This window comes from Schistosoma haematobium, chromosome 1 (assembly GCF_000699445.3).
Source record: "Schistosoma haematobium chromosome 1, whole genome shotgun sequence".
Lineage (NCBI taxonomy): Eukaryota > Metazoa > Platyhelminthes > Trematoda > Strigeidida > Schistosomatidae > Schistosoma > Schistosoma haematobium.
Window position 1 is genome coordinate 84,543,909 of NC_067196.1, and position 13,405 is coordinate 84,557,313.

The 13,405-nt window shown below is 36.6% G+C and overlaps 1 protein-coding gene across 1 annotated transcript in view; it reads right to left on the bottom strand.

Moving 5' to 3' along the window:
• The window catches only part of MS3_00002317 (uncharacterized protein), a 52,545-nt gene that overhangs the window by 12,598 nt on the left and 26,542 nt on the right, over positions 1 to 13,405 (bottom strand). The window contains exons 4-7 of the mRNA XM_051209894.1: positions 12,886 to 12,949; positions 6,394 to 6,526; positions 3,772 to 3,893; positions 812 to 856 (exon numbers count right to left, since the gene is read on the bottom strand). Of these exons, the coding sequence (XP_051075366.1) occupies positions 812 to 856; positions 3,772 to 3,893; positions 6,394 to 6,526; positions 12,886 to 12,949 (364 nt within the window). The remainder of the gene's footprint in view (positions 1 to 811; positions 857 to 3,771; positions 3,894 to 6,393; positions 6,527 to 12,885; positions 12,950 to 13,405) is intronic.

Below are 13,405 nucleotides of genomic sequence, written 5' to 3' on the forward strand. Positions count from 1 at the left end.
TACTTTTAAAATAGTTCTCTAGATGTAATCAAAAGAATTTAAGTTGAGATAGTGTTATAACTTGTGAGTTTGTGTGCCCTGTTTATTGGATAACGCAACGGTATTGCCAATCAGAGAGCAGCGAATTGTCGATTGAACCAGTGACGCATAAAACACGTGCGGGAGACCTAGAGTCCTGATTGGCCCTGACCCCCTGTCTAGCACAGCCAGTTGAGTCCAGAACACCAATCTCAGCTTCTGCAGTATGAATCATTATATTTCAAACATACGGGGTTTATATACCAATCAAACCGACCACAACGTACCATGAAATAGAAAATAACATTTGTACAATATTTGGCCAAAAGTGGCTGTGAATGAGGGAGATAGTAATTAATAGACAGGTCATAACTCAAGAACGGTAAATCGTATAGTAATAGTTTATGGGTGAAATCAAAGCTTACAATAAGAACGACATGAATATGAACAGTTTAGTTACATAACAATTATACGATAAAAATATACTCATAGTAATGGCCCATAAATGGATCCCAAAAGTTACCATTCACTATGCTTATCGCGATATAACAAGTGGATCTCTTCTTAAGTTTAACGACTTTGTTTAATACACCGTTGGGGTCTTTATCTAGTGACGGTTATCAAAATGAACTGTATACAAAGTTTAAAGATTATATATAATACTGACCACCACCAGCTGTTCAACGTTTCCAGTATTTTCAATGAACATATATTCTCAAAACCAATTAAGGAAGTGAAAACAATGATCAAATGAATATTTCAAACGTTAACTCTTTTTTAAATAATCACTTACTTTATCACGTATTGAACGTCGAAAATATGGTTTGGTTTTATTCATCTATTGAAGAAGAGAAAAAAACAAATGAAAGAGAAATTCCTATTTTGATGGAGTTTTGTTCTCTGAGCTGGATGGTTTGGTCGTGGAGCTTTCATCGTTCTTCTGAACGACATCATCAGCACAAACTTCAGATAGAAGTGAAGTGTTCGAATTTCTCCATATGTGTTTCACAGCTTGTTCTGTGCACCTCGATGTTGATTGGTTCTTGTTGACCTTAAATTTATCATTGTTTACTTCTTTGTTTTGGTTGTGTCTCCCATTGGTTTGATTTTTGTTCCCATATTTATGCATGGTTTTCCTGATTGGTTGATAAATTGGATTGATTTCAATATGTTTGTTGATTGCTGATTGACCTGAGTGCCAGGCTTCTAGAAATTCTCTGGTGTTTTTGGAGTTTCCTCTGTCTAAGATTTCTACATTTTCCCAATCGAATGAGTGTCCGTAGTTATCCACGTGTATTGAAATAAGTGAAGAAATATCATGGCGTTTGACTGCTAATTGATGTTCATGTAGGCGTAGGTGGAGGGGACGTCCGCTTTGTCCGATGTAGTGTTTGTCGCAGTTGGTACAGTTTATTTTGTAGATAATGTTTGATTTGTTCTCCTTTGTTATTTCATCTTTTGGTTTGCATAAGATTGATTGTAGTGATTTTGTTGGTTTGTGTGCCACACTTATCCCGAAGGTTTTCAGCAGTCTCGTTGCAGTTTCTGATATTCCTTGTATGTACGGTAGGGTGATCCTTTTACTGATTTTTGTGCCTGACTTGGGTTGTGATGCTGTGTACCGTTGGTGCTTTTTGATAAAGTTGATTGGGTAGCCGTTCTTTTGAAATATGTCCTTCAGGTATTTCTCTTCATTTCTTCGTGCTGCCAGTGTGCTGCAGTGTGTCCTCGCCCTCTTGAACAATGTGTGTACGCAGTTGATTTTGTGAGCCCTTGGGTTGTTGCTGTTGTAGTTGAGAATTTGATCTGTATGGGTTGGTTTCCTATATACTTGAGTTTCCAGCTTTCCTGTATCCGTTCTAGTGATCAATATATCCAAAAATGCTAGACAGAGGAAACTCCAAAAACACCAGAGAATTTCTAGAAGCCTGGCACTCAGGTCAATCAGCAATCAACAAACATATTGAAATCAATCCAATTTATCAACCAATCAGGAAAACCATGCATAAATATGGGAACAAAAATCAAACCAATGGGAGACACAACCAAAACAAAGAAGTAAACAATGATAAATTTAAGGTCAACAAGAACCAATCAACATCGAGGTGCACAGAACAAGCTGTGAAACACATATGGAGAAATTCGAACACTTCACTTCTATCTGAAGTTTGTGCTGATGATGTCGTTCAGAAGAACGATGAAAGCTCCACGACCAAACCATCCAGCTCAGAGAACAAAACTCCATCAAAATCATCCACCTGAGCTACAAATCTTCTCCACCATCTCAGAAATTCCTGTCTCTGAGCATTAATATTCATAGTTAATAAAATCAATAATGAAATGTTATTGATTATAAGATAACTATAAAGTTGTTATATGATGCAACCGTAAAGGACTATCAGATGGAGATATACTCCATATAGAAAATATAGGTTGAAAATTAATCAATCCGCTTGAGTTTATACATTTTATTACCACTTTATGAAATAAATTTATAAATGTTCACCGCTTACTGTTCAGTGATCAGTTAATGTAAAGATCTCAATTTTATAAATGATCGATCACTGCCCCAAGAGCCACGTGATAACGTCTCATCCAATGAAACTGGGTGAATACTAGCTCGAATTCTAGTGAGAGCCATTTTACTCATGGATCATAGTAAGAATTGTTGACGACTAATATCATGCAACCTAGGCCCGGAGATTCTGAATGATTATCTGCATGATTCTTAAATAAATAAGTTTACTAACACGTAAACTAAATAGCCTCACTTTAAAGGTAATCGACCGATTAAAAACAATATTGTTTTTGCTTCTTAGTAAGATAGGATTCACAGATGAATATACTATGAGCTTTGCTTCATAAAATTCGCTTGAAACTTTTCTATGGTTACTGTTAATTTCAAACCCAGGTTAACGAGTAGTGTTCAACATGGGGTCATCAAGAATATTCAGTAAACAAAATCTTGTCTAAAGAAAGTAAACAATAGAACATCATTTAAACTTTTTAAAACTCTGCCTCAGGAGTTGAGTAGTCTTCATATACTTAAGTCATAACTCAGTGAAAGCCAAGGTTCTTCATGAAGCTGATCCCATTTCTGACAACCAGTGTAAAAATAAAATCAGTATAGTTTTTCTATTTGTGAACCAAGTCTTTTAATTATTACATTTAAGAATGTGAGACTGAAAACTGCTAAAGCAAATTACTTAGCGAAAACCAGATTAATTAACCTGGCTTAAATGTCTTATTGGAAACTAAAACTTGGAACTAATCTTTGATAAATAACTTTTTGTCAAAAGATCACACGCATTATGAACAATATGTATCTTTTTTGGATGACAATACAATTAAATAATTGTTTTCATGAGAAGAGAGTTCAATAATTCCTATGTGGTGTGGGTTACTTATATCCATATAAGTAGTATATAACGGTGGCCAGGTATAGAATGTATTTCAGCAGAAGATCGATAAGGAAAGAACGGAAACGGAACACAATTGGTATGAAAATGCATGAACAATAAAATCTGAGACAATCGACTGATATTTGCAAAGGAACAGTGAAGTTTGAGACGATGGACTGATATTTCTCAAATTAACGATTTACTATATGTTACTCAGATTTTATTGACATGCTCTGTAATTTCCTGCCCATTGCATTCGATTGTCTCCACTCGCGTTCTGGTTCACTACACTTACACTATTTACTGACAGTTTGTATATTGCTTACTATTACTGTTAATTAAAATAACTCACCCAAACTGAACGTCGTTTATTCATTAATAAAGCATCTTGTTTCTTACGTAAAACTAATACACCTAATGATTGACTATTTTGAACAATCAATAAAGGATAATCTTTGGGACGTAGTATTCTACCTAAAACCATAATACAATAATCAGATATTAATTCAATGTGAAACTTTCAAGTTGCTGACATTAATGTATCAATTATAAACGTTTTTATATAATAATTAAAATGTTCTCATATTATGATGTATGCTACTTATATCGAAATAAGTAGTATGCAATGACAATCTAAAATCAAATGCCTGGCAGAAGAATATTGGTAAGAACGAATCAAAGAGAACAGGAACAGAGAGTAATTATTATGATAATGAAGGTACGATGTCATTTGGGACAATTGGTAGAGGATTTGTAAATGAAGTATTGAACTTATAGTTTTCATATTTGACTAAAGAACTCTGTAATTTTGTGTTCAAATACAATCGGTTGTCCCCCACCTGTATTCACGTTTATTATAATATAAATAATCGTATTTATTTTAAAATTATGTGAATCACCAAGGCAACTGAAAAACACTGAGTTGATTGATTAAATTTAAACTTCTAGTATAAGAAAAGGAAATTCCGAATGAAATGATAACTATTTGAATGCCCTTAAATAACATTCTGATAAGATAAAACCTGTAATAAAGCTTTAATGAATTGTTATAAAATCAGAAAACTGAACTGCATTGATTGTTTTCCTACAGTTATTTTATGGTGAACTTGTCGTGTCGGTTATTATGTTAAGCCCATATACCTTAGTCTAGCTTTCGGACAGCCCATTTCATTCATTCTACTTGAGTCACATTCTGACTTTGTTAATTATTCGCTTATCTATCTTGACTGTTTTTATATAAGTGCGTAGGTGTGTGTACATTTCTTATCCCGTTACTCATCACATATCTGTAACTTACTTTTGTATAACTATAAATATTGATTAACGCTTGGTTAAAGGGGAAGTTGGCTTACCAGCCATCTCCACTCTGGATCGTTTCCCTTCTCTCTATTCCATTCGTTTTATATACAAAAATATATGTATTCCGAAGTTCATTCTCGTTTATTCGACTCATTCAATTTCGTTATTGACTAACTTGATTTAAGTCGATGATTATATACGAGGATGGGCGATAACAAACATTCATTACGATCTTCTTGGAATCAGATCCACGGGCTACTAAAGTGGAGAGCCCTTTTGACAACATTGTCCTAAGGGCCTCGACAAACTGCATGTATTACGAGTATATATGCAATACTTGTAACATTCTTAGATTTTTGATGAAAAGAGCTATGTACGTCTTCAGGCGTTTACTGATCCATATTGATAATCACGAGGTATGTATTTACAAGCTCTGATTAAATAATATAACGGCAAATGAAATAGTACTTTAAACTACAAATCCAGATGCAATAAGCTTGTACTTGACTTTTTTTGAAAACGTTGACTTAAACTAAACACCTATGAACAAATCCCATATCATAGGAGAAATTACAGGGAAAATCAATGTATTATTATCGTTTTTTTTAATAATCATGCTCATCAAACTTGTCTTCTTGACGATTTTTTACACGTGTAAAATTAAAGTTTCCATCTACATCGGTAGATTGGAACAAACCAGATTCCAAGAAAAAGCGTTGGAAGTGGATAATACACATATTGAGGAAAGCATCGAACTGAATCACAAGGCAAGCCCTCACTTGGGATCCCCAAGGCCCAAGGAGAAGAGGAAGACCAGAGAAAACATTACTTTGGGAAATGGAGACAGACATGAAAAGAATGAACAAAAGTTGGATAGACCTAGAAAGTAAGACAGAGTGGGACAGAGTGTCGTTCGGCAGCCTATGCTCCATTGAATGTAACAGGCGTAAGTAAGTAAGTAACAACAGTAGATCACTAAACAACTTAGCACTTGCGAAACAAAAAAAAACCTATCACTGTAATTTCTGCTGTTGTTGTCCTGCACTTTGTGTTTTCGTTTTCCTTCTCTAGATCTAGATGACTCTGTTATGGCATTAAAAATGACCTGAAGTAAACTGTTCATACAACAGCAGTATGTTCTTGTCTTATTATTAAGAATTAATATTTTCCAATTGCTACCTCACAATGTTGTAATATTTTTGGTAAATAAACCCCCATAACAATTTATTAACTACATCATTCCAAACAATTTAGCCTTATACCTTTGCTCTTTACATGCAGCATTGCTTTCTGTATCAACCTAATTATACTTTTAGTTTGGCAGGCGTATGTGATAATTTGTTTATTAATACATGAAAATATCTTTAGTGATTTCAAGTATCCTCAATTCGCTCGACATTAAATCAACTTGATTTATTCCTAAAGTAAACATTACTTTTAAAGTTTCTGAACTGTTAGATGATCTGTGAGATAAAGAAGCAATCAACTTTCTGGTATCATTGCTTACAGTGTGTCTTTAGAATGTTAAATTGGTATTCAATATTCCAAATTCATAGCGTCAGTTAGTTCTCATTATTTCTTCTAATTTACCAGTTTAACATCTTTGAATATACTAATTATTCTATAAATAAACAGGTATAAATACAGAATTAAAAAACTAATAATAACAAATCACCTTCTTCATTTATACCCTCTTCTACAAGACAATAATCTGTGACTGGATCACTTGAACAAGTAACAGTCAATATTAAATCAATCAACTCTTCACTGCATGTTGTCTTTGCAATATGAAATTGTCGAATTGAAGCCTTGATTAATAATTTTAAAAAAAGAATTACATATAGTATCAAATTATAACTAACGAAAACGATAAATCTAAACAACAATTAATATTCCAATGATTATTGATTTCGATTCAATTGAGAATTGTTCATATTCATTTTTTTAACAGACGACAGTCTAATTTATGGACGAGCCAATCAGAAGCGTTTGAGAGATTTCAAGGTCACAGCGCCAACTTCAGTGCTTAATGCTAACGTACGATCGGTTCACAGGGAACTTTGTACAAAACCTGATAATTGAGCGGCTACAACGAATAAAACGGCGAGACTATAATTTGTGGACGAATCAATCAGGTATAAGATAATAGATCTCAGATTTTAACGCGAAAGCCTTTCATCCATTTGACTAAATAAATTTCTGGCATTATAGTTGACGTCAGTTCGTGATGAAAACCCCATATATAATTCCTAACTAAGGCAAATTACAACAATTATTGTGAACTGGATAGTAAAAGCACCAGTAATACTGTCCGCGACCAGGTACTACAATATATACGGATGTTTGGAGAGCGTACAGGCTCCTACATAGGCTTAGTTATGTGCATCATGTCGTTATCCGCATGTGGAATTATGTGTATTTAACAACCGGAGTGCACATAAACAATATTAAAGCTATGTGGTCGAGGCTGTGAGAGTTTCTGCGACCTAATCATGGTTCCAGAGACCTACTATTCTGTAGCCATATGGATGATTTCCTCTACTGTATGCACTACGATTTTAGAACCTCCGAACCTCTTTCTAACCTTGACAAGTTTTTGAACCACGTATAAGAAGTGTATCCACTTAATTTTCTTGGTTTTGTATAACATATTTTTACTCTATACTGACTGTTTGCTGATTGGCTGATATTTTTCAAGGTCATTTAAGATTCGTTCAAAGGTCGTCTATAAATTAGAGTCTCGCCCAATTTTCTTATCATTTCTGTGAAAAAACATTTAAGTAATCTATCCTGTAGGTCGGAATATTGTGTGGTTCAACCATTAAACCACTACATTATTGATATCCAGTTCGTAGAAATATAGTACTCAGACTAATAACTGTGTATTTAGTTGTTTTTGATAGATATGCATAAGTGTAAATCAAATAAAGTTTACTACATTGTCATGGATGGCTTGGTGTTATCAGCAGAATTTTATATCTAAACTGTGTTCCGTGTTGAAAATCTATTCATTTAGTGGGCGAATACTAATATGTCGATTGTTATTTTCCATAAACATCTTGCTACAATCTCTAACTTCTCTATTAGTATTTATGTCTTCCATCTGATATTATTGAATATGCCACACTGGATAAATTCATTGGAACCAGTTAAGGGAAAATCTAGCTGCTTGAAATCAAATTCTCTTAAAAAACGAATACTCATTGGATGAAAGGTACATTGACTGAAATTGCTAAGTACGATAATCTTATTGAAGACTGAAAATGTTGCAGTTAAATTCAATTTGTGAAAGAGATCGTTATGGAATGTGAAAATAACATTCTTAAACACTAAAGAAGCGTATTTCTTAAATCCGTCATGAAGTTGTTAACAAGCCAAGCTACTCAAGTTGCAACTACTTTAATTCAAAAACCCAGAATTTACACTGAAAATAGTAAACAGATTGTCAAAAACTTCAGGGATAGTAAAGAATGACAAAATTTACACTACAATAATAATGAAATTATCACTTTAATGCTACAGCATTGTCTTCAGTGAGTTATTATCTCACAGCAGACCCGGTGGACTGCACTGGTCACGGCTTCTCACTAGAGTTCCAGGAATGGTGGATGAGTTTCATGGATTAGTTGAAGTTAGACGTTATCACCGTTGGATTCCGGCTGGCCCAGTGGTCTAGAGGTTAAACGTTTGCGTGCGAGACCAGTAGATCCTGGGTTTTAATCTCGTGAGGCGGGATCGTGGATACCCACCGCTGAGGAGTCCCACAATAGGACGAAACAGCCGTCTAGTGCCTCCAGGTTTTCCATGATGGTCTAGCTCCAACTGACTCATTATCTCAACTATTAAAAGTCCTTTTAATTCTATGCTTATTACGACAGAACTCCGCCTGTAGCTCTTATAGGGTTGCTGCCGGTCCCAAGCCCGGGTAAAGGAGGAGGGTTGGGCATGGGGTTAGCGTCCCCATCCCTTAGAAAACTAACTCGCTAAAAAAACGCTTACCAGAGAAAATAATCCAAACCATTTTAACTCTGCCCTGGGAGTTAGAAGGTCTTCAGTTAGAAGAATTATGACGCTTCATGGTGAAAGCCAAGTTCCTTCGGAAGCCACGAGGCCGATGCCCCTTCTAACAACCAGAGCAACAATTTTTATAGGTACATGGAACGTTCGAACAATGTGGGAAACCGGGAAGACCAGTCAAATATCAATGGAAATGAGGAGATACAACTTAGCAGTACTGGGAATCAGCGAAACCCACTGGACCCAAGCTGGACAGAAAAGGCTAGCTACGGGAGAGATGCTGCTATACTCCGGTCACGAAGAGGACAATGCTCCACACACTCAGGGAGTCGCTCTTATGCTGTCCAAAGTAGCACGAAATGCACTTGTAGGATGGGAATCTCACGGATCCAGAATCATCAAAGCATCATTCAAAACAAAGAAGGAGGGGATTTTAATGAATATTATCCAATGTTATGCACCCACCGATGATAGCAACGACGACATTAAAGATCAATTCTACGAGAGGCTGGAATCAATCATAGAGAAGTGCCCAAAGAAGGACCTCACCATTCTGACGGGAGATCTAAATGCCAAAGTCGGAATAGACAACACCGGATATAAAGATATTATGGGACGACATGGACTGGGAGAAAGAAACGAAAATGGAGAAAGATTTGCAAATCTATGTACATTCAACAAATTGGTCATAGGAGGCACAATATTTCCACACAAGCGTATACACAAGGCTACATGGATCTCACCGGACCACACTACAGAGAACCAAATAGATCATATCTGCATCAACAAAAAATTCCGAAGGACAATGGAAGATGTGAGAACCAGGAGAGGTGCTGACGTAGCTTCAGATCACCACCTAGTTGTAGCCAATTTGAAACTGAAGCTAAAGAAGAACTGGACAAGTGGACAAACAGCGATACAAAGGTTCAATACAGCCTTCCTTCGAGATACTGACAAACTCAATGAATTCAAGATAGCTCTCAACAACAGGTTCCAAGCCTTACAAGATCTACTGAAAGAAGAAGAAACTACTATGGAGGACAACTGGAAAGGCATCAAGGAGGCATTAACTTCAACGTGTCAAGAGGTTCTGGGTCTAAAGAAATACCATCATAAGGAGTGGATCTCTACAGAAACACTGGACAAGATCAAAGAAAGGAAGAACAAGAAGGCAGCAATTAACAACAGCCGAACACGAACAGAGAAAGTCCAAGCACAAGCTGAATACATAGAAGCAAACAAACAAGTGAAGAGGAGCATTAGAGCCGACAAGAAGAAATACGTGGAAGAACTAGCAACGACGGCAGAAAAAGCTGCTAGAGAAGGAAATATGAAACAGCTTCACGATACAACGAAGAAACTAGCAGGGAAATACAGTAAACCAGAGAGGCCGGTCAAGGACAAAGAAGGCAGGAAAATCACCGAAATTCAACAACAGCGTAACAGATGGGTAGAATACTTCGAGGAACTCCTGAATAGGCCGGCTCCAATGAATCCACCGGACATGGAAGCAGCACACATAGATCTTCCTATAGATGTCAACCCACCAACGACGGAAGAAATTAGAATGGCCGTCAGACAAATCAAGAACGGGAAAGCAGCAGGACCCGACAACATACCAGCTGAAGCACTGAAATCAGACATCGAAGCAACCACAAGCATGCTCTACCTTCTATTCAAAAAGATTTGGGAGGAGGAACAAGTGCCGATGGACTGGAGAGAAGGACACCTCGTCAAGATTCCAAAGAAAGGAGATCTGAGCAAATGTGAAAACTACAGAGGCATTACACTACTGTCAATACCAGGGAAAGTCTTCAACAGGGTGTTGCTGAACCGGATGAAGGATGCAGTAGACGCCCAACTTCGAGATCAACAAGCTGGATTCCGTAAGGATCGGTCGTGCACAGACCAAATTGCAACACTACGGATCATCGTCGAACAATCAGTTGAGTGGAACTCATCACTATACATCAACTTCATTGATTATGAAAAGGCATTCGACAGTGTAGATAGGAGGACATTATGGAAACTTCTTCGACACTACGGAGTTCCTGAGAAGATTGTCAATATTATCCGGAACTCATACGACGGACTACAGTGCAAAGTAGTGCATGGAGGACAGCTGACAGATGCATTCCAAGTAAGGACTGGAGTCAGACAACGCTGTTTGCTCTCTCCCTTCCTCTTTCTTCTGGTGGTCGACTGGATTATGAAGACCTCAACATCTGAAGGAAAACACGGAATACAATGGACAGCTCAGAATCAATTAGACGATTTGGACTTCGCATATGACCTAGCCCTCCTATCACGTACACACGAACAGATGCAGATGAAGACAGCCAGTGTAGCAGCAGTCTCTGCATCAGTAGGCGTCAGCATACACAAAGGGAAAACCAAGGTCCTCAAATTCAAGGCGGAGAACAGCAATCCAATCACTCTTGATGGCGAAACTCTGGAAGATGTAGAGTCCTTCACATACCTGGGAAGCATCATCGATGAACAAGGAGGTTCAGATGCAGACGTAAAAGCGAGGATCGGCAAAGCAAGGGTCGCATTCCTACAATTGAAGAACATATGGAACTCAAAACAACTTTCAACCAATATCAAAGTAAGAATCTTCAATACGAACGTCAAGGCAGTTCTACTGTATGGAGCTGAAACTTGGAGAACTACAACAACCACAATCAAGAAAGTACAAGTATTTATAAATAACTGTCTACGCAAGATACTCAACATCCATTGGCCGGATACCATCAGCAATAGCCTTCTGTGGGAGAGAACAAACCAACTTCCAGCTGAAGAGGAAATTAGGAAAAGACGATGGAAATGGATAGGACATACATTACGCAAATCATCAAACTGCATCACGAGACAAGCCCTCACTTGGAACCCTGAAGGGAAGCGAAAAAGAGGAAGGCCAAAGAACACATTACGTCGGATAATAGAAGCAGATATGAAAACGATGAATTACAACTGGACGAAGCTAGAAAGGATTGCCCAGGACAGGGTTGGATGGAGAATGCTGGTGAGCGGCCTATGCTCCTTCACGAGGAGTAACAGGCGTAAGTAAGTAAGTTATTACGACAGAATAAGTGCTTTGAAAATACCTCTAATGTGTCCTTTTTGATAGTATTGCTATTTTTCCATGAGTTTTTCTCTCTTTCTGTATACGTTAAGCTTTCTTGAGGAATTGCCTAGCTGGATTATATATTTCACAATCTTTTTCATTCATAAACCTTTACTGCTTGACTTTCGCTAAGATTTGCGTTTATGTGGTGTTTGAATGAACTAATGATTCCTTTGTACTTGCTGAATGCTTGATTTAGAATTCCAAATACAGTACATTCGTTCGTGCTTATCTTGTACTTCTTGATCCAATTGCGTTATTTCTGGAATTCTTAGTTTCTACTATAATTCAAATACTTCTAATTATCACAGTTTAATATTCCATTTTTCTATAGCTGAATTGTTGACAATAAGGTTTGTTTGACTAAACTTAAATTTGCATTATGAAGCAACTGTTTATTTCTATTAAGCTGTTCGCTGAACATATCGTTGCCCGATTCGATTCTTGCAGAAGAAACGCCGACCTAGTTTTGTTGGAAATATACTTGTTGATTCACAAATAGTTGTTTTCTATAATGATATTTCTCTGCATAATACATCATTTTACACCACAGAAACCTTTGAATTGCATAGCGACAAAGTGACATGAATGAAATATTTTGCACTTTTGATACAATCTGATATATACTGAGCAGTATCACAAACATTCACGCACAAAATTGTATTGTACCATAATCGTTAACTATGAGGAATACAAATTAGCTTCATACTCTATACAGAAAAAAACTCAGTTTATTTGGTTTGGAACATTTTCTAAGTTCCAACTTTTGGTTGTTACACACATGTTACACAATGTTATGGTTAGTGATGTTTTCACTCAGTTATCTAAAACATTCTACTGGTCTGGCCTAATTACACTAAGATGTCAAGCCATTTAAAGTAGTAGCCATACTTTAACTAGCTTTTTCGAAACAAGATTAGGTATTAATACATAAAAGAAAAAGAAATTCAAATTTATTCCAACTTTCCAGCAATAAACAATGTACAAATGTGTCACTGTTTGCTGTATCATCTAAGAACTTACGGGATTTGAGAAACAGCTATCATAGATTTTCAGAACTCCACCAGTTTGCATATGAAGAGTTAACCTTCATAAAATATAATAATATCATAGTATAAATATTTGTAGTGATAAATGATTAGATTGCAAAATATTTATTTATAAATAATTCTTACTACACAAATCTTGGTGTTCTTTACTTGTAACTTCCCATTGATTTTGAGGACTGCGATTGATCAGTCTCTTGTTAGTATATGTGAATCCTTCGCGGCCTACCTCGCTATTGCCTTAAATCATAAGGTTTATAAACAAAGATGGATGGTGGCTAGCAGTGGAATACAGGACGAGCGTTTTGTCTTATTCGGGACTCGTCAGCTGGATGTACCTGCATCTCAGAGTTCATGTTCAATCTGAGACTCGAACTCAATACCGTTCGCTTCAAACCCCATCACGTTCTTCACTTAGTTACTGAGTCCTGATAGCCACTTACTTGTGCAATGGGGTGAAAATATTTTCACTTGGTGTTGTTTACTTATATTTTTAC